This window comes from Platalea leucorodia (assembly GCF_965183815.1).
Source record: "Platalea leucorodia genome assembly, contig: HAP1_HAP1_SCAFFOLD_54, whole genome shotgun sequence".
In the NCBI taxonomy this organism is placed as follows: Eukaryota; Metazoa; Chordata; class Aves; order Pelecaniformes; family Threskiornithidae; genus Platalea; species Platalea leucorodia.
In genome coordinates, this window is record NW_028121453.1 from 14,125 (window position 1) to 36,045 (window position 21,921).

The 21,921-nt window shown below is 53.5% G+C and overlaps 2 protein-coding genes across 2 annotated transcripts; both read right to left on the minus strand.

The window, feature by feature from the left end:
• Positions 1–2,915: 2,915 nt before the first annotated feature.
• On the minus strand, positions 2,916–3,851 carry LOC309603331 (olfactory receptor 14A16-like; the record flags this gene model as incomplete). The annotated part of the gene is made up of 1 exon (XM_082338203.1): positions 2,916–3,851. The coding sequence occupies one exon, from the start codon at positions 3,849–3,851 to the stop codon at positions 2,916–2,918; it is 936 nt and encodes a 311-aa protein (XP_082194329.1).
• Positions 3,852–10,605: 6,754 nt separating this feature from the next.
• Positions 10,606–11,571, minus strand: LOC309603302 (olfactory receptor 14C36-like; the record flags this gene model as incomplete). The annotated part of the gene is made up of 1 exon (XM_082338184.1): positions 10,606–11,571. One exon carries the CDS (start codon positions 11,569–11,571, stop codon positions 10,606–10,608), a length of 966 nt encoding a protein of 321 aa, XP_082194310.1.
• Between the last annotated feature and the right edge of the window lie 10,350 nt (positions 11,572–21,921).

The window sequence follows — 21,921 nt, forward strand, 5'->3', positions numbered from 1 at the left end:
AAAGCACTTTTTGACTGTGAGGGTGGTCAGCCACTGGAAAAAGTTGCCAAGAGAGGTTGTGGAGCCTATATCCATGGAGATATTCCAACCCCAGCTAGACAAGGTGCTCAGCAACCTGCTCTAGCTGACCCTGCCTCACTTGGAGGGTTGAACTAGATGATCTCCAGAGGTCCCTTCCAATCTCAACATTTCCATGATTCTGTGAGTATGAAGGAGAAAAGTAAGAGAGAAAGAAAGGAACAACACCTAGCCTTGACTGCAAATACAGTGGGATCCCATGGAGAGGACCCACGCTGGAGCATGGGGAGAAGTGTGAGAAGGAAGGAGCAGCAGAGATGTTCTGTAGTGACTGTTAGCCCCCTCTTCACCATCCCCTCTGCTCCTCATGGTGTTAGGTAGGTAGAAGAACTAGAAACAATGGAGTAATTTGAGCCTGGGAGAAAGTGTGAGGGGAATGGTCTTCAATATTTTTGTCATTGTTTCTCACAATCCAAATCTTTTTATAATTGGCAACAAATGAATTTGATCTTCCCCAAGTCAACGGGTCTTTGCCCATGATGGTATTCGGTAACTGATCTCCTTTACTTTATCTTGACCCATGAGTTATTCCATCTTATTTTCTCCCCTTGTCCTGCTGAGGCAGGGGAGTGAGTGAGCAGCTGGGTGGGTGTCTGGCTGCTGGCCAGGCTAACCCACTACAGGACCACCACATCAGGACTGCTGCGTCCAGCATGGGGCTTCCCAGCACAAGAAAGACCCTGACAGATTGGAGCAAGTCCTGCAGAGGCCAGAAGGGTGGCTGGGGCCTGGAGCACATTCTGGACAAGGAGAAGCTGAGAGAGATGGGTTCTTTAGAAATCGTTCAGAACAAAACACAGGAGCAAGAACCCAGGCCGGTTGGTGGGATCTCAATCAATGGAGATATTCAGTCTTTGTTGAGACAAGGCCATGAGCACCTGTTCAAACTGGATCTGTCTAAGAACGGGCTTGGCTGAGAGAGCAGCTGTGGCAAGAGCTATGGGGCTTGTGCGCAATAAATGTCAGTAGGAAACTGGTTCCCTTTTTCTTAATACTGGTGGTGGAGTTGGGCATCACTGAGCCCCGGAGGAGGATGGGAGTGACCATGCAGGAAACGTCCCTTCTCAGGGCTGGGGTGTACGAACAGAGGTGGAAATGGCTGGTGTGTGGCACTGATCTGGGACAGTTTTCCCAGGGCAGCTTCCCCAGGATGTCCAGGGAATATCGCACAGACCTGGCCGCTCTCTTCTGCACCTTTGGTGCCTTGCTTCCTTCACCATGATGCCTGACTCTGCACTGTCAGCACCCTGCTGGGGGCCCCCACCCTGCACACTCACACAGCTTAGCTCTACACTGGGGCTTTCCTCTCCCAGGCACTTCCCAGCCCAGACCAGCCCCTCCCCAGCTCTCCCCACCTCCCCTGCCCCCTCCCCAGCCCAGCAGAGCAGCCCAGCCTGGGCTGGCCCCATGGCAGCGCCCACCACAGGGTGCTGCAGAGCTCTGGGCACTCACCCCACAGCCCCAGCCCCTCTGAAGGGCACAGCAGGTCCGGGGGGCAGAGCGGAGGGGGTTCAGGCTCCCCATCAGCGCCAGGGCTGGTATGGCCCCAAGGGCATGAGGAAATGGAGGCCAGGCACTCTCTGGCTCTCCTGAATTCATATTGTAGGTGATGCCCAATCCTGACTGAATTTGCCCCTCCTCTGCTCCCACCAGCCCCACTCCCCAGGACGGCATGAGAGTCCTGGGGCTCATCAGACAGCTCCTGCACCTCTCCACTCTCCCTTTCTTCTGCCTGCTGGGCTCCTACTGACTCCCATGGCAGAGTCCTTGTTTTGCATACCTCAATTTAATCATAGAATCATAGAATCGTGAAGGTGGGAAAGGACCTCAGAGATCATCGAGTCCAACCTCATAACCCAACTGCCTGGTCCACCTCTAAGCCATGTCCCCAAGCACCACATCCACACGATTTTTGAATACTTCCAGGGACCATGATTGGACCACTTCCCTGGGCAGTCTGTTCCAATGCCTACCCACTCTCTCTGGGAAGATATTTTTCCTAATATTTAATCTAAATCTCCCCTGGCACAACTTGAGCCCATTTCCTCTCGTCCTATCACTTGTTACCTGGGAGAAGAGACCGACCCCCACCTCGCTACAACCTCCTTTCAGGTAGTTGTAGAGAGCAATAAGGCCTCCCCTCAGCCTCCTCTTCTCCAAACTAAACCACCCCAGCTCCCTCAGCTGCTCCTCGTAAGACTTCTCCTCTAGACACTTCAACAGCTTCAATAGCTTCATGTTTTGCTTTTGGGGGAGTTCACATCTGAGAGCCTTTCACCTTCTGAGCCTCCATTCATTGCAACCCCAGGGCATGTGGGGAGTCCCCATCCTCTCCTCTCCTCACCCCTCCAGATTCATTTCCAGGGAGTCTGGTATACGCCATCACTCCTGTCATACATGAAGAAACGTGAAGAGAGAAAGGGAGCTCATGGACCATCTCCCCTGCGCCTGGACACCAAGAAGAGAGCTTTTAAATCCAGAACATTAGGTCCAGTGGAACCCAATAGTACCATGATCTTAACTCCCAAAACACTGAGAACAAAAGGAGATCAGACTCTTCAAAAAAACAATTCCTTGGACATTTTCTTGGCAGCAGCTTTGGAGGAAGAGCGCAGCCTTCAGGCACTGGACCTGGGAGATTTTGTTTTATTGAAGACCTGCTCTTGGGCATGCCACATCTGACAGAGTGTTGTGCAACTCAAGGAAAATAAGATCAAGCCTCAAGACAAGTAGCATAAGCCCAGAAAATTATCTATAAGCAGGATTATCATGAGAGAAGAAAACAGACTCCTGGCCTAAGAAAGACTCTGGCAAATGTGCAGAGAAGGGAAGGCAGGTTATTGCCGGTGAAACAGCGTCCATTGGGCCAGTTTCCATAGTGCATCCTTGAGCTCCTGGTTCCTCATGCTGTAGATGAGGGGGTTCACTGCTGGAGGCACCACAGTGTACAGCACTGCCACCACTAGGTCCAGTGCTGGGGAGGAGATGGAGGGGGGCTTCAAGTGGGAAAATATGCCAGTGCTGAGAAACAGGGAGACCGTGGCCAGGTGAGGGAGGCACGTGGAAAAGGCTTTGTGGCGTCCCTGCTCAGAGGGGATCCTCAGCACAGCCCTGAAGATCTGCACATAGGACACCACAATGAAAACAAAACACCCAAATACTAAACAGACACTAACCACAAGAAGCCCCACTTCCCTGAGGCAGGCATGTGAGCAGGAGAGCTTGAGGATCTGGGGGACTTCACAGAAGAACTGGTCCAAAGCATTGCCTTGGCAGAGGGGTAGGGAAAATGTATTGGCAGTGTGCAGGACAGAGTTGAGAAACCCAGTGCCCCAGGCAGCTGCTGCCATGTGGACACAAGCTCTGCTGCCCAGCAGGGTCCCGTAGTGCAGGGGTTTGCAGATGGCCACATAGCGGTCGTAGGCCATGACAGTGAGAAGACAGTATTCTCCTACAATGAAGAAGACAAAGAAAAAGACCTGTACAGCACATCCCAAGTAGGAGATGGCCCTGGTGTCCCACAGGGAATTGGCCATGGCTTTGGGGAGAGTGGTAGAGATGGAGGCCAGGTCTATGAGGGAGAGGTTGAGGAGGCAGAAGTACATGGGGGTGTGGAGGCAGTGGTCACAGGCTATGGCGGTGATGATGAGGCCGTTGCCCAGGAGGGCAGCCAGGTAGATGGCCAGGAAGAGCCAGAAGTGCAAGAGCTGCAGCTCCCATTTCTCTGCAAATGCCAGGAGAAGAAACTCATTCATGGAGCTGCCATTGGACATCTGCCACTTCTGGGCATGGAAACTGCCAAAAGAGAGAAAAGAGAAAAATTCAGAGAATCTTCTCTGAGCCAAATTTCATTCATTCATTGTGAAATGCCTAAGGGTGCCTTTCCTTCTTGTGCAGGACTGTTATGCAGCTCGGAGGCTTCAGCTGTGGTTTGTGCTGGCTGAGTGTGCTGTGCAGAGCCGTGGCCTCTCCCCAGGGGCTCCTGAAGGGTCAGCCCTGCTTTCCAGCAATGACCCATGGAGGCAGCAACAGCCCAGGGTGTTTGGAGGGAGGCTTCCTGAGGAGGAGTTCCCTGTGCTGCACTAGAGCGGAGAGCAAAAAGCCCAGAAGGAGGCTTTCTTCTCCAGAGGAAGGTGGGAGATGAGGTGCAGCAAATGTGTCTCGTCACAGAGGTTGCTCTGGAAAAGACACTGGCCTGTCCTGGGAGCAGAGGGGTGCTGTGCCAGGTGCAGAGTTCAAAACACCTCTCCTTTCCAGCACAGCTCTGCAGAGTATGAGGAAGAGGACAGGGCAAGGATGCTGATTGGCGTGGGCAGATCGGGTGCTCTCAGACATCTCCAAGGTCCTACAGGAGAGCTGTGCCCTTCTGCAGGGATGCTCACAGCCCTGCAGGACTCCCTGTCCAGCATAATCAGGTGTCTTAAGGTGCTGTCTGCTAAGGGAAGCAGTGTCTCATTGCCCAAGCACTGAGTGCAGTGTCTCGAGCCTGGCAAATGAAGAGAGGGCGTGGGCACCTTGGTCCCATGAAAACACCTCCAGGGCAGCGCCCTCCAGGCCAGGGCCAGAGCAGGCACTCCACACCCCCACCCCTTGCCCCACACCACCACCGTTCCTGCCAGGGACCCCACGAGCAGGAAGAAGAGCAGCACAAGCAGGTGGAGGACCAAAGCAGAACTCTGTGACTCTCCTCCTAAGGGAAGCAAGGAGAGGAGAGGCGGCCAGGCACTCAGGAAAGCCTTCTCCTTACCCAGCAGAGCACAGCACCTGCCAGTTAGCAAAAGCCCAGGGCAGTCGCTCGCAGCCCCTTTGCCCTGCAGAGGGAAGCGGCCACATGTCAGGAGAGATGCCCCTCTGCTGTGCCAGAGCTCTGGCTGCACAGGAGGCAACTCCTGCCCGGGACCACACAGCCTTGAGGGCAGAGGCTGTGCTGGGTGGGAGACGAGAGCAGGGGTCTTGCGCAGAGGCAGGTGTCTGCATTGGAGGGGATGGCAGGGAGCTTCCCAACTTCTCCCTCCCATGGCATTTGGGGTTGGAGGTTCCTAGAGCTCTCTGCCCATGTCTCTGCTGCCTGGAGCTATCCCTGCCGGGAACTGTTGCTCTGCCCTCCAGTTTTTCCCTGTCAGGGATCACAGACCCCATCACCCACTCCTGTCTGCTCAGCTCTGACCTGAAGAAACCTCCCTGTTCCAGGCACTCTCCAGAGGTACTCCCTGCTTGCAGGCAGGAAGGAGCAGGTCAGAGAAACCCTGCTGAGGCCAGCAAAGGTGATGCTGGTGCTCTCTGGAGGGAGAGGAGTGGATGGAAGCAGTTGCCTTGCCTCCTACCAGACCTCCTGATCTCTCAGGGTGGCAGCTCAGGACTCTCAGGCTCCCTCTCCAAACGCAGCAGCGCCTTTTCCCCTTTTCCTGAAACAGCAGGAAACTGAAAGCACAGCCGCAGGAAAGCTCTTTAGCTTTCAGGGATCCCCTGCCTTGCTCTTCCTCTGCAAAAGTCCCCTCTGAAATGCCCTGGGCAGCTCTGGCTGCACACCCTGCCTTCACCCCTTCCCCCTGGTCTAACATGAGCCCCTGGGCTGGGAGGCCTCCTCACAGACCCTGCAGGCTGGAGCCTATGAACGCTTTCGGAGACCCTTCCCGCAAGGGCAGCTGCATTGCCCTGCACCAAGAGACTTACCGTGGCAAGGGCTGCAAAGGTTTCTTCCCTTGCAGCTCCCCTCTCTCCTCCCACTCCAGCCTGCCTTTAATCGCGCTCTGCCCTACTCCTTTGCCCAGAGCCCTGCTGCGCTTGGCAGAGGAGTTGCTCCTTGGCAGAGCTGTCTCTCTGCACTGCTGCCTGCTTACCAGGAGCTCCCTCCACCCCAGGAGCCTGTCTCAGCCCCGGAGGAGGGGACCTGCCCAAGACGTCACTGTCTCTGCCCCCACCCCACTCGGCGCTCCCTCCAGGTGTCCCTGGGGCTCTCCAGGAACCTGCTTGGGAAGAGACTGAAGGAATCACCGCTGTTGCCTGTCTCACCTCTGCAGAGATGTTTCTTTGCAGCAGTGCCCTTGCTGCTCTCTGAGACACAGTTAGGTCTGAGAATCCCCCTTCCTTGGCCCATCATGAGACAGGACACCTGGAGACTACCAGGGAGGCATCTCCTTTAGCCATGCTGAGGGAAGGCAATCAGCTGAGTCAGTGGAGGCATCTCATGCTGGATTTGTAGTGCTGGGGCTGGAAGGGACCTCAGCTGCCTCCCATGCCTGCCACAAACCCCCAGGAGGTGGGATTCCTCTTGCTGCAGTCATGGCGTCTGTTAGGAATAGGCACCTGCACTCCTTTCCTACAGTCCCATGGTCATGCCCCTGTCACTCCAGAAACACAGATGGGTTCTGCCCCTTTATAGCTTGATGGCATGAGGGTACACTGTGTACTGGTGTCCATTAGAGCCTTATACTCCTGCGGGTCTCCTGTGCCAGGCCATCGAATCCACACAGTCCAGTAAACCCTGTTGTCCCTTTTCTTCCACCTGGCTGGAGGCAGGGACCCCTCTAATCCTGGTCATAGCATTCATAGAATCATAGAATCATAGAATGGTTTGGATGCGAAGGGACCTTTAAAGGTCATCTAATTAAACCCCCCTGCAATGGGCAGAGACATCTACAACTTGATCAGGTTGCTCAGAGCCCCATCTAGCCTGTCCTTGAATGTTTCCAAGCATGGAGCATCTACCACCACTCTGGGAACCCGTTCGAGTGTTTCACTCCCCTCATCATGAAAATTTTTTTCCTTGTGTTCAGTCTAAATTTACCCTCCTACAGCAGCCTTCTCTTCTCCAGGTTGAACACCCCCAGCTCTTTCAGCCTTTCCTCATAGCACAGGTGTTCCATCCCTCGGATCATTTGTGTGGCCTCCTCTGGACCCCCTCCAACAGGTCCATGTCCTTCCTGTGCTGAGGACCCCAGAGCTGGACACAGGGCTCCAGGTGGGGTCTCACCAGAGCAGAGTAGAGGGGCAGAATCCCCTCCCTCGACCTGCTGGCCACGCTTCTTTTGATGCAGCCCAGGATACAGTTGGCTTTCTGGGCTGAGAGAGCACATTGCCAGCTCATGTCGAGCTTTTCATCTACCAGTCCCCCCAAGTCCTTCTCCTCAGGGCTGCTCTCAATCCCATCATCCCCCAGCCTGTACTGATACTGGGAGTTGCCCCCACCCAGGGGCAGGACCTTGCACTTGGCCTTGTTGAATCTCATGAGGTTCACGCAGGCCCCCTTCTCAAGCTTGTCCAGGACCCTCTGGATGGCATCCTGTCCCTCGGGAGTGTCACCTGCACCACTCAGCTTGGTGGCATCTCAAAACTTGCACTCAGTTGCACTGTTCGTTTCCTTGATAAAGATATTAAACAGTACTGGTCCCAGTATGGACCCCTGAGGGACACCACTCGTGCGTTGGGTATCTCCAGGGGTGGTCTCCACTCTAAGGTGGGCTTTGACTAGATGATCTCCAGCACCTACAACCTCTCTTCTTCCTCTTGGATTTGACCTTGAAGCTATCTCAGGATTTCTGATGTCTCCACTGGAGGGGTTGTCTTCTCAGTCAACACCCAAGGTTGAGCTTGAGACCTTCTAAAGATCTAATGGCCACCTGGCACCACCTGAGGAGGACAAGCCTTGAGCCCACTCAAGGTCTGGTGAAGACCTGGGCAGAGGCTTCCCTCCAAGGAAGGCTAGATGAGGTGAGGGGGACTCTCAGCCAAGGGCTGAAGGCACTGGGGGAGGTGGGGCTGGCCCACAGCAAGGTGAAGGTCAAGAAGCAGGGCTGCGGCTGGGGCCAGAGGACACATGGGGCACGGCATAGTGGAGGGAAGGGAGGGAGGGGTATGGACAATGGACGCACTTAGGGGTGCCAAGGTTGAACTTAGGGGTCCAAGGGGGCCCTTAGGGGTCTGGGGGCAGTTAGGGGTCTGTACAGGGATGAGACCCAGTCTATAAGGTTAAAGAGATCCAGTTTGTACGGGGACAGGGCCCAATCTCTACTGGGATGGGGCCAGGGGATCCAGTTTGTACTGGGATGGGGCCCAGGCTGTACTGGCAGGAGTTAAAGGGACCCAGGTTGGACTGTGATGGGACACAGCCTGTACTGGGAAGGGATCATGGGATCCAGGTTGGACTGTGACAGGACACAGCCTTTACTGGGAAGGGATCCTGGGATCCATTTTGTACTAGGACGTGCTCAGTCTGTAATGGAAAAAGATAAAAGGATGCAGTTTGTACTGGGACAGGGCCCAGTCTGAGCTCGGCAATGTTAAAGGGATCCAGTTTGTACCGGGATGACGCCCAGTCTGTGCTGGGAAAGGGGACTAAAGGATCCAGTTCCTACTGGGACAGGGCAAAGTCTGTGCTGGGAGGCATTAAATGGATCCAGTTTGTACTGGAAGGGGGCTCAGTCTGTACTGGGAGGGGTTAAAAGGAACCAGTTTGTACTGGGACAGGGCCCAGTCTGTACTGACAGGTATTAAATGTGTCCAGTTTGCACTGGGAGAGGCCCCATTCTCTACTGGGAGGTGTTTGAAGGATCCACTTTGTACTGGGAGGGGGCCCAGTCTGTACTGGGAGGGGTTAAAGGGAACTAGTTTGGACTCGGATGGGGTCCATTCTGTAAAAAGTCTTAATTTCCAGCTTTTCATGATTTTTTAAGAAATTTTGCTGATCCCTGAGGGATGCTGCTAGTATCTGGCTCCTCGGAGGACTTTGTACCACTGACAGAATTTGTTCCTGATCGTCCAGCCAACTTCCCACCCACCGCATCATTCACTTCTTCAGTCCAGATGTCAACAATCCGCTCTAGGGAGACCACGGGAAACCACATGCAAGGAGTTGCAAAAGTCCAGGTACACAGCATGCCCTTCTTTCCCCTCCCACGTGGGTTCAGCAATCCTTTTCTTGTCCTTCAAGTGATGGAGATAGCTGCAAGAGCATTTGCCCTGCCACCTTCCCAGGGGCTGAGGTGAAGCTGACCAACCTGTAACACTCCCGGTCCTCCTTCTTGCCCTTCTTGAGGATGGCTTTGATATTTGCCTTTTCTGAGGACCTTGCAACCTCCCTGATCTCTCTGCCCCTTCCAAGATGTTTGAGAGAGGTCTCATGATGACACCAGCCAGCTCCACCAGCCAGCTCCACCAGCACCTCTCTGCTCCTTCCCACACCAAAAGCCTTCTTCATATCCCACCCTTGCAGGGGAGTGCCCAGGACACAGCACACGCCAGTCCAGGTCCTCTGGGCTGGCTCAGAAGAGAGCCAGAAGTGATTTCTTCCTGCAGGCCCACAGCTCCAATGGTTTCTCTGCGCAGCTCACGGCTTCCCTGAGCATTTTTCTCAGTGCCCCCCAACCTTTCTAGTCCACAGGCTTAGATGAAGGGATTGAAGAGGGATGTGAGGATGGTGGAGAAAAAGGGTTTTGTCAAACTGTCTCAGGAGGGCTGTTCTGGGCATCACACCCCCAAGGCCGAGGGTGTCATAGAAAACAGTGGCACCAGTGAGGTGAGAGGAGCAGGTGGAGAAGGCTTTCTGCCTGCCCACGCTGGATGGGAGAGCTGCCCCGGGGAGGCATCTCTGATGCACACAGGATGACCATGTGAGCAGGAAGGGAAGGATGGGGTCTAAAAAGCAGGTTATGAGAGCAAAGACCACGAGTGTCACAGTGTCACTGCATGAGAGCTCCAGCAATGGGGTGAAATCACAGAAGAAGTGGTCTGCTCCCCTGGGACCACACAACTGTATCTGGGACACGACTGACATTATGACTGTAGATGACAGAAATGCCCCTAGCGAAGGGGCAGCTGCCCTCTGGAGACCGACCTGCCGGTTCATGAGTCTTGTAGAGAGCAGGGGGTGGCACACAGCCCAGTACTGATCGTAGGGTGTGGTCACCAGTACTAAACACTCAGTGCATGCAAAAGGTGCAGGAAACAATACTAGCACCGTGATGAGCAGAGATGGTGCTGTCCCCAGTCACGCAGCTGGCCATCAGCTGGGGCAGGGTGGTGGTTCTGTAGAAGATCTCCAGGGAAGACAGATGGCCCAAGAAGAAGCCCATGGGGGTGTGCGGATGCTGGTTTGCCGCCACATGCATGATGATGAGGGTTTTCTCAAGCACAAACACTATGCAGGTCATGAGAGAGAGGGAAGAGATTTGCCTATGGGCTGGGAATGTTCCCCATTCCGTAGATATGGGGGAGTGCATGATGGCCCCATTGCCCTTTCTCCACCTATGAGGAAGAATATTTGGTTCAGTTTTAGTTGCTTGGGTCACAGACAGACAAGTCAATGCAAGTACATTTATTTTGTTTAATTAGAGAAGGAGTATAGCTCCTTATTTACACAGTCAGTGGGTCAGACTAGTGAGGAAGAGAATGAAGTAGAAGTGGGGTGTCCACGTTTCTTTGTGGACAACATTATCACAAGTTAAAAAAGCAAGAAAAGAAAAAACTTACCCAACAACAATGATAACAACAAAAATTAATCAAGAAAGGCTGGGCCTGTTATGAGTTACATTATGAGTCATATGTTGAAGAAGATGGACACTCTATAGCTCCTGGAGAACATCCAGTCATCAGTTTCCACATTGCTTCCTTGAGCTCCTGGTTCCTCAGGCTGTAGATGAGGGGGTTCACTGCTGGAGGCACCACCGAGTACAGAGCAGCAACCACTCGATTCAGGGATGGGGAGGAGATGGAGGGGGGCTTCAGGTAGGCAAATGTGGCGGTGCTCAGAAACAGAGAGACCACGGCCAGGTGAGGGAGACAGGTGGAAAAGGCTTTGTGCCATCCCTGCTCAGAGGGGATCCTCAGCATGGCCCTGAAGATCTGCACATAAGACACCACAATGAAAACAAAACACCCCAAAAAGACAAAAGTACTAAACATAAGAAGCTTAAATTCCCTCAAGTAGGCATCTGAGCAGGAGAGCTTGAGGATGTGGGGGATTTCACAGAAGAACTGGTCCAGGACATTGCCTTGGCAGAGGGGTAGGGAAAATGTATTGGCTGTGTGCAGAAGAGCATAGAAGAAACCACTGCCCCAGGCAGCTGCTGCCATGTGGACACAAGCTCTGCTGCCCAGGAGGGTCCCGTAGTGCAGGGGTTTGCAGATGGCCACGTAGCGGTCATAGGCCATTACAGTGAGAAGAAAATACTCTGCTGAAATGAAAAAGACAAATAGAAAGAGCTGTGCAGCACATCCTGCATAGGAAATAGACCTGGTGTCCCACAGGGAATTGGCCATGGCTTTGGGGAGAGTCGTGGAGACGGAGGCCAGGTCAAGGAGGGAGAGGTTGAGGAGGAAGAAGTACATGGGGGTGTGGAGGTGGTGGTCACAGGCTATGGCGGTGATGATGAGGCCGTTGCCCAGGAGGGCAGCCAGGTAGGTGCCCAGGAAGAGGCAGAAGTGCAAGAGCTGCAGTTCCCGCGTGTCCGCAAATGCCAGGAGAAGGAACTCGATGATGGAGCTGCCGTTGGACATTTGCTGCCTCTGTGCATGGGGACCTGCCCAAGGAGGTAAAGGCAGTGAGAAGTTAGGGTAGAGTTCTCTGAGCAAAGCCTATTCCAGTTCTCATGGAAACACCCCAGACTGCCTTGCACCTTTCAGGGAGACCTTTGGCAGGTCCCTTTCATGAGCTCTGGTTGGTGCTGGCTGAGGGTGCCATGTGGAGCAGGGAGCTCTGCTGTGCGCTCTGGAGGGGTCAGCCCTGTCCTACAGCAATAGGTAATAGCAACATGGGGTGATCTCAGATTAAATCCACTTTTGATATCAATGAGCTTTTCAGCATTGTTGCTCCCATTTCACCCAACTGCAGAGCAGAGCCGAAGGGATTTTGTTTTGTTTATCTTGTTCTAGTTGCCACAGCACAACTGAGAAGTGCTTGTAAAGCAGAAATCCTTGGCACTTCTGCTGTACTCCAAGTGAAATGGTGTGGGTGCTGACAGGCAAAGGGACTGTCCCTTAGTGCAGGGTGTGGAGAGCTGGTCTGTCCATCAGCCCTGGTCTCAGCTGCCTTTTCCTTGCAGCTCTTTGAGCTGGAGGAGGATCACACCCAGATGTTCACCTGAGAAGAAACTGGAAACTTCTGAGAGCAGAGGAATCCAGTTCCCAAGTGCAGATCTCCAAACCCCTCCCCACCATCTCATCGTACGTGAGCAGGATCTCAGCTCTCCCCTCCCAGCCATGGACACACAGGGCTCATTGCAGCTGCCCACACAGACGATGAGCCACATTGCCATGGCCTTAGCACTGAGTTGTCTTCTCCAGGGGACACAGAGAGCCCATGGGAGAGCTGTGCCCTTCTGGAGGACAGCCTGCATCCCAGCAGGACCCCCAGGGAAACAGTCAAAAGTCCTGAAGACAGGGAGTCCTTAGGTGAGGGTCAGCTCATTGCCAGCCCCACACACTGCAGTGCCCGGAGCCCCCAGGTAAGGTGGGGACAAAGGCAGCAAGGACAGGAGGGGAAACACAGAGAAATGTCCCAATGCTCCGGCCATGGGAGGAAGGACAGGGACACACAGACAGGCACTCAGGGGTTTCTCCTCACTGTGGGTTGGGCTGCCAAGAAGAAGACAGCGTGAAACCCCATGACCATGGGGGCAAAGGCCATGCTGGGTGGGAGAGGAGAGCAGGAGGGTGCTCCCTGAAGGTGTCTGTGCTGCAGGGGATGGCAGGGAGGTGCCTGAATCCCCACTGCCATGGTGTTCATGGGAGCAGCTCCCTCTCCCTCCCTGCCCATGTCTCTGCTGCCTGGAGCTGTCCCTGCCAGGAGCTGTTTCTCTGTCCCCAAGTCTGCTCCCTGCCAGTGCTCACAGAGCCCATCCCACCCGCTCTGTGCTCAGCTCTGCCCTGCAGACATCTCCCGGCAGCAGGGCACTGCCCAGGGGCATCTCTGTATGTGCAGGGGCTCAGGAGAAGCTCAGACAAGTCCCAGTGAGAAGCAGGGTCTCAGTGCCTTCTCCAGAGCAGAGAAATACATTCCCATCTCCCACTGCCCACCCAGCCAACCAAGAGTGGCAAAGAGAAAGCAGAGATTCCTTCCCTTTTAGGTAATCCTCATCTTGACCTTCCTCTTGAAAAGTCCCCTTGGAAATTCCCTGGGGGTAATCTGGAGCTGTAGGCAGCCCTGACCCATGCAGCACCCTCTCAACAGAGGGACCCGGTCTTACCCTGCCAGGGTCACTGCTTGCACACACAGCTTCTCTCTGCAGCGTTGTGGGCAGCTCCCCAGGCAGGCTGAGTGCTGACCCTGGCAGGCGGCAGCGTCTGTTGTCCTGGCACACAGCGCCCTGGGGTGCAGGGACCCTGCTCTGAAGGACGGCCCTGGGCACCCCTGGCTGCACACCCGGCTTCACGCCCTTGCAGCCATCCCCAGGAGAAGGCAGCCATCATGACCTTTCCTTCAGATGGTGCGGCAGGGAAGCCCTGCTCTGGAGCATGTCCTCCTTCTCCACCCCAGAGAAGCCAAGAAAGACATCCTGATAGGTCCTATCAGTCATGGGATGTGCCCGCTCTGGAAGAGCCCTCCAGGATACTCATCTGAATCTCGCTGCTGCCAGAGACTTACTGTGCCAAATGCTGTGAAGATTTCTCTCCGAACAAGCTCAGCTCTCTCCTTCCACCCCACACTGCCTTTAACCTCTCTCTGCCTCACTCCTCTCCCCTCGGTGCCTGCAGGCAGTGCCCTCAGCCCTGCTGCGCTTCGCAGAGGAGCTGCTCCTGGGCAGAGCTGTCTCTCTGCAGGGCTGCCCACTTGCCAGGAGCTCCCTGTGTCCCAGAAGCCCGGCCCACCTGACCAACAGAGGCCCAGCCCAAGGCAGCACTTTCTCTGCCCCCTCTGGGCTCCCTCCAGGTGTCCCTGGGGCTCCTGCTGTGAAACAGGCTGAAGGAATCACTCATGTTCCCTCCCTCAGCTGGGGAGAGAGATTTCTTTCCAGCAGTGTCCTTTCTCCTATCAGAGATGGGCTTAGGTCTAAAAATCGCCCCTTTGTCTTACCATTAAGTAGGACACCCAGACAATGACAGGCAGGGATCTTCTTTAATCCTGATGAGGGACGGGATTCAGCTGGAGGCTGAGACTCAGTGGAGGCATCTCATCCTGTGTTTCTATTGCTAAGCACTGGAAGGGGACTCAGCTCCCTCCCATGCCTGCCACAATCCCACAGGAGGTGGGATTCCTCTTGCTTCAGTTCAGGTGGGCATTAAATAGGCACCTGCATGTGAGCTCCTTGTCTCAGCTCCTGTGGTCACTGGTGAAGATGTAGGTCGGGACTTGGCTGTTCACATGAAATACCTGCTGACATCTGAGGTGCCAGGGGTTGTCCAAGGCACGTGCAAGGCAACTGCTCTTGTCCCTGTTTACTACTTTCTTGGCAGCCTATGCTGCCATCTGACCAAATGATGTCATGTAGCACAGGGAGAACTAAGCTTTGCTCTGTCTTTTCCATCAGCTGGGTTGACTAGATCTCCATTGCCTGTAATGATGGTTTTCATCCCCACATTGCCTAATCAAATTCCAGACTGTTACTCGATTTCATGTCCAAATAGATGTCTGTAGTGTTCTGTGAGATGCCAAGGCTCTCACCCGTACCTACATGTGGCTGGCAGGTACAGCACGGGAAAGCCATCCCCATTCAGAACGAGTGTGTGTCGGACACCCCAGACAGCCTTGCAGACAGGTTCGGTGCCTTTGTGCAAGAAACTCTTTGCCACCACTGCAGTGTGGCAAGGTCCGTCCCTTCTCTACCCAGTAGATGTAAGGCAGGCCAGGAGCACAAGGCACATCACACTGGGGTCTCCACTTGTGTGCCTATGTTCTCAGACTGCTGTTTTATCTCTCCACCAGCCTTTACTCACCCCCTTGATGATACAATCAAGGAACGGACCAACAGTTTTCACACTGGCCTGACAGCAGCACCTTGTCATTGACGGAGATCACCTTCACGTCCACCAAAGGCCCTAAGAGGCAGCAGAGACACCACTGAAATAAACCTCTTTCTTTCCAGGGCTGCACTTCCCAGCCCCATTTTCCTCTGGCCTTGGGGACAGCAGGGTTTGCTCATTATTGTGGCATCCAATTGCAGCTTTATGTTTCCATCTGATGTCCACTCTGGAACGTCTCTGCTCTGAAGCAAAGCCTTTGCAAACAGGGCTTCTCGGACGCTGGGTACCAGGTTTCCGTAAGACAAGTCAGAGTTTTGCCTGGAGCCACAGCTGAGGAGCTACAGCCCAAATGTGCACTCATGCCCTCAGCCAGGGGCACAGCCAGGATGAGCTGGAGCCTGTGCTTTTTGACATCAGTGGAGTGACTGCCAAGGCATGATGGGACAAGTCACACGGCTTGGGGTGCTGCAATGGATGGGTACAGGCTTTTCAGGAGAGACAGGCTGGAAGGATCAGGAGTGGGGCTCCCTCAAAGTGAAGAAATTAACTGCATGTATGGAGCTCCTCTGTGGGGCAAGTGACAAGTTGGGTGAGCCCTTGTGAGCGAGGGCCAGAGGAGGGGCCAGTAAAGGTGACACCGTGGTGGGAGATGAGAAACCCACAGTTGGCCTAGTCTTTTCTAAGCATCCAAATGAAGACCCTGGATGTAGAAGCCTGGGTCTCACTGGAGACTGCAATGTCCCTGGCATTTAATGGAAGAGGAACACAGCAGGATTGTTGTGGTTTAACCCCAGCTGGCAACCAAGCACCACACAGCCGCTCACTCACCCTCCTCCCAGCCGGTGGGATGAGGGAGGGAATCTGAAGAGCAAAAGTAAGAAAACTCGTGAGTTGGGATAAGAATGGTTTAATAATGGAAAAAAAATAAAATTAAATTTAAAAAAAAAAAAACTGTAATGAAAAGGAAAACAATAAGAGAGAGAGAGGGGAACAAAACCCAGGAAAATCAAGTGATGCAACCGCCTACCAGTCACCGACCAATGCCCCGCCAGTCTCCGAGCAGTGATCACTGCCCTCTGGCCAACTCCCTCCAGTTTATATCCTGACCATGACATCATATGGTATGGAATAGCCCTTTGGCCAGTTGGGGTCAGCTGTCCTGGCTGTGCTCCCTCCCAGCTACTTGTGCACCTCCTGGCTGGCAGAGTATGGGAAGCTGAAAAGTCCTTGTCTTAATATAAGCACTAGAATCACAGAATCATAGAATGTCCTGACTTGGAAGGGACCCACACGGATCATCGAGTCCAACACTACTTAGCAACAACTAAAACACCAGTGTGCTGTCACGTTATTCTCAGGCTAAATCCAAAACACAGCACTCTGCCAGCTCCTAGGAAGAAAATGAACTCTGTCCCAGCTGAAACCAGGACAGTATCCACCCCTTATTCTATACCATCTACGTCGTGCCCAGGTCCTATACTTTCCAATACATTTCAATTAATTGCCACCACTTTTCCTGTTTTTTAATATATACACACAGAGATCATCCCCTTGGTCTATGGGCCATGCCTCTAAAATGTCCGTTGGGTTCCTTGAGTCCATGACTTTGGGCTTTATCTGTCATAACAGCCTTTCAGGGCAGGAGAGCTGGTGTGTGGTCTTGGATTGTTGCATGCTGAAGTCAGTTCTGGTTCCATCACTGCTGCACTTCGCTTGGTTTCATCAAAGTTCATTCTTCATTAATCTGGGTGATTCTTACTGTAATACCATTGATATGGCATATAGCCACCATAGAAGTGATGACATGCACTATCATTTAGCAATTAACATCATACGATTCAGTTCATTGGCTATTTTCACCCCAAATCAAATCCCCCTGAGGTACACATCAGAATTCCCCATCCTTCCACATCACCCACCAAGTGCACCCACGTCCTTGAGCAAAAGCAATCCCACCAATAGGTTTGCCTTTGCCTGAGGCGGGAGTAACCCAGACTGTCTGCCCCAGCATATTTTTTATGTGCACCACATGGACTTTATTCCCTTCTACAGTACGTAAAAGTTTTGATTGGGCAGGGCCAGCTCGATTGGCAGATCCCCTAGTGTTGACTAACCAGGTGGCCTTTGCTAAATGTGTATCCCAGTGTTTGAATGTCCCACCACCCGTTGCTCTCAGTGTAGTCTTTAACAGTCCATTGTACCATTCGATTTTCTCAGAGGCTGGTGCGTGATAGGGGATGTGATATACCCACTCAGTGCCATGTCTTTGGCCCAGGGGTCTATGAGGTTCTTTCAGAAATGAGCCCCATTGTCTGTCTCAACTCTTTCTGGGGTGCCATGTTGCCATAGGATTTGCTTTTCAAGACCCAGGATAGTGTTCCGGGCGGTGGCATGGGGCACAGGACATGTTTCCAGCCGTCTGGTGGTTGCTTCCACCGTTGTAAGCACATGACGCGTGCCTTGGTGGGTTTGTGGGAGTGTGATATCATCAATCTGCCAGGCCTCCCCATATTTATCTTTCAGCCATCGTCCTCCAAACCAGAGAGGCTTGAACTGCTTGGCTCGCTTGATTGCAGCGCATGTTTCGCATTCATGGGTAACCAGTGCAATGGTGTCCATGGTTAAGTCCACCCCTCGATCGCAAGCCCATCTATGTGTTGCATCTCTTCCTTGATGGCCTGAGGTGTCATGGGCCGAGTGAGCTAGAAATAATTCACCTTTCTGTTGCCAGTCCAGACCCACCTGAGCCACTTCAGTCTTAGCAGCCTGATCCACCTGCTGGTTGTTTTGAGGTTCTTCAGTGGCCCGACTCTTGGGTACGTGAGCATCTACGTGACGTACTTTTACAACCAGGTCCTCTACCCGGGCAGCAATATCTTGCCACAATGCGGCAGCCCAGATGGGTTTGCCTCTGTGCTGCCAGTTGCTCTGCTTCCATTGCTGTAACCATCCCCACAGGGCATTTGCCACCATCCATGAGTCAGTATAGAGATAGAGCATTGGCCACTTTTCTTGGTCAGCAATATCTAAAGCCAGCTGGATGGCTTTCACCTCTGCAAACTGGCTCGATTCACCTTCTCCTTCAGCAGTTTCTGCCACCTGTCGTACAAGACTCCATACAGCAGCTTCCCACCTCCAATGCTTCCCCACAAGACGACAGGATCCATCAGTGAACAGGGCATATTGCTTCTCATTTTCTGGCAGTTTATTGTACAGTGGGGCCTCTTCAGCACACGTCACCTCCTTCTCTGGTGATATTCCAAAATCTTTGCCTTCTGGCCAGTCCATGATCACTTCCAAGATTCCTGGGCAACTGGGGTTTCCTATTCGAACCCGTTGTGTGATCAGTGCGACCCACTTACTCCATGTAGCATCAGTTGCATGATGTCTAGAAGGGACTCTCTCTTTGAACATCCAGCCCAACACTGGCTGTCGGGGTGCCAGGAGGAACTGTGCTTCAGTACCAACCACTTCTGGAGCAGCTCAAACCCCTTCATATGCTGCCAATATCTCTTTTTCAGTTGGAGTGTGGTGGGCCTCAGATCCTCTGTATCCCCGACTCCAAAAGCCCAGGGGTCGACCTCGCGTCTCCACCGGTGCTTTCTGCCCGAGGCTCCAGGTTCTCCCTGGCTGCGATGTAGAGCACATTTTTTACATCTTGTCCTGCCTGGGCTCACCCAAGGGCGACTGCATGAACTCTCTCCCATTTAATTTGTTCAAAGGCTTGTCGTTGCTCAGGACCCCATTTGAGGTTGTTCTTCTTCTGGGTCACTTGATAGGGAGGGCTTATGATGAGACTGTAATTTGGAATATGAATTCTCCAAAAACCCACAATGCCCAAGAAAGCTTGTGTTTCCTTTTTGCTGGTTGTTGGAGACATAGCCATTATTTTGTTGATCACATCCATTGGGATCATGCCCCACTTCTCATCTCCCCTCTCAGTCTCTCCTCAAGACGCTGAATCTCCATCCAGCACAAAAGCCATGGGAGCTGTCCTTCCCCACCTCACCTCTTATTCCCCTGATGTCACAGCTCTGTGATGGCACACAGGGCTCCTGCTCTCTGTGCCCCAGGCTCTGGGCTTTGGTGCCCATTTGGGCTGCAGCACCTCAGATGTGGCACCAGGGCCAAGGGCAGACTTGTCACATGGAAACCTGGTCCCCAGAGATGGGAGCCCGTGTGTGGCAAGGCTTGGCTTCCCAGCAGAGGCATGCTGGAGTGGGTGGCAGGTGGTGCCATAATGATGGATGAGGTTCCCCCACGGAGAGCAAAAGCTGCAGTCCCCAAGGGCAGAGAGCAAGAGGCCTGGGCTGTGCAGCCCTGGCAGGAGAGGGCTTTGCTGTGCCAGGTGACTCTGCAGCACCGTGGGGCCTGTGCCAGAGGTGGAGCTGATCTGCAGGAAGGACAAGGTGCTGCTGAGAAAGTCCCTGGGGGAGGGCAGCCTGTGACCCAGCCACACTGTGGACATCATGCTGAGGGCTGACTGGACAGAAAGCAGCTCTGCAGAGAAGGACCTTGGCATCCCGGAGGAGAAGCAGCTGAACATAAGCCAGCAATACACCCTTGCAGCAAAGGCCAACAGCGTCCTGGGCTGCATTAGGAAAAGCCTTGCTGGCAGATGGAGGGAGGTGATCATTCCCCTCCACTCAGCACTGATGAGGCCCCATCTGGAGTGCTGTGTCCAGTGCTGGGCTCCTCACTACAATAAAGATGTTGACCTACGAAAGCAAGTCCAGCAAAGGGTGACAAGGCTGTTTTAAGGGACTGCAGCATCTTTCATAGGAGGAAAGGCTGAGAGACGTGGGACTGTTCAGTCTGGAGAAGAAAAGGCTCAGAGGGATCTTGTTAATGTGTATAAATACCTGATGGGAGGGCCTGAAGACCGAGGAGCCAAGCTCTTCTCAGTAGTTCCCAGAGACAAGACAAGGGGCGATGGACACAGCTAAAAACACATGAAATGCCATCTGAACCCAAGAAAGCACTTTTTGACTGTGAGGGTGGTCCAACTCTGTAATAGGTTTCCCAGAGAGGTTGTGGAGCCTATATCCATGGAGATATTCCAAACCCAGCCAGACAAGGTGCTCAGCAACCTGCCCTAGCTGACCCTGCCTCGGCTGGGGGGTTGAACTAGATGATTTCCAGAGGTCCCTTCCAATCTCAACATTTCCATGATTCTGTGAGTATGAAGGAGAAAAGTAAGAGAGAAAGAAAGGAACAACACCTAGCCTTGACCACAAATACGGTGGGATCCCATGGAGAGGACCTAAGCAGGAGCATGGGAGAACTGTGAGAAGGAAGGAGCAGCAGAGATGTTCTGTAGTGACTGTTAACCCCCTCTTCACCATCCCCCCTCCTCCTCGTGGTGTTGAGGTAGGTAGAAGAACTGGGAACAATGGAGTAATTTGAGCCTGGGAGAAAGTGTGAGGGGAATGGTCTTTAATATTTTTGTCATTATTTCTCACAATCCAAATCTTTTTATAATTGGCAACAAATGCATTTGATCTTCCCCAAGTCAACGGGTCTTTACCCATGATGGTATTCGGTAACTGATCTCTTTTACTTTACCTTGTCCCATGAGTTATTCCATCTTATTTTCTCCCTTTGTCTTGTTGAGGCAGTGGAGTGAGTGAGCAGCTGGGTGGGTGTCTGGCTGCTGGCCAGGCTAACCCTCTACAGGACCACCACATCAGGACTGCTGCATCCAGCATGGGGCTTCCCAGCACAAGAAAGACCCTGACAGACTGGAGCAAGTCCTGCAGAGGCCAGAAGGGTGGCTGGGGCCTGGAGCACATTCTGGACAAGGAGAAGCTGAGAGTGCTGAGTTTTTGAGAAATCCCTCCAAGTCAAACACTGGAGGAAGGACCCAAGACAGTTGAGGGATCTCACTCAATGGAGATATTCAGTATTTGTTGAGACAAGACCATGAGCACCTGTTCAAGCTGTATCTGTCTGAGAAGTGGCTTGGCTGAGAGAGCAGCTGTGGGACTTGTATGTAATAAGTGTCAGTAGGTAACTGGTTCCCTTTTTCTTAATACTGATGGTGGAGTTGGGCATCACGGAGCCCCGGAGGAGGACAGAGCTGACCATGAAGCAAAATTCCCTTCTCTGGGCTGGGATGTCCCAAAAGAGATGGAAATGGCTGGTGTGTGGGACTGATCTGGGACAGTTTTCCCAGGGCAGCTTCCCCAGGATGTCCAGGGAACATGGCACAGACCTGGCCGCTCTCTTCTGCACCTTCGGTGCCTTGCTTCCTTCACCATGATTCCTGACTCTGCACTGTCAGCACCCTGCTGGGTGCCCCCACCCTGCACACTCACACAGCTTAGCTCTACACTGGGGCTTTCCTCTCCCGGGTGCTTCCCAGCCCAGCCTAGCCCCTCCCCAGCTCTCCCCAACACCCCTGCCCTCTCCCCAGCCCAGCCCAGTCTGGGCTGACCCCACAGTAGCATCCACCACAGGGTGCTGCAGAGCTCTGGGCACTCACCCCACAGCCCCAGCCCCTCTGAAGGGCACAGCAGCTCCTGAGGGGCAGAGAGGGGGGCTCAGGCTCCCAATCAACCCCAAGGCTGGTGCTGGCCCCAAAGGCCATGAGGAAACAGGCGAGGAACTCTCCGGCTCTCCTGAATTCCTATTGTAGGTGATGCCCATACCTGACTGCATTTATCCCCTCCTCTGCTTCCACCAGCCGCACTCCTCAGAACAGCATGGCAGTCCTGGCCCTGGGCCTCCTCAGGCAGCTCCTGCATCTCTCCAGGCTCCCCTCCCTCTGGACTCTGAGTCCTCACTGACTCCCATGGCACTGCAGAGCCATTGTTCGTGGATACATTGATTTACTGCTTTAATTTTGGAGGACTTCAGCATTGAGAGTGTTTCACCTTCTGAGCCTCCATTCATTCCAGCCCCAGGGCACATGGTGAGTCCCCATCCTCTCCTCTCCTCACCCCTCCA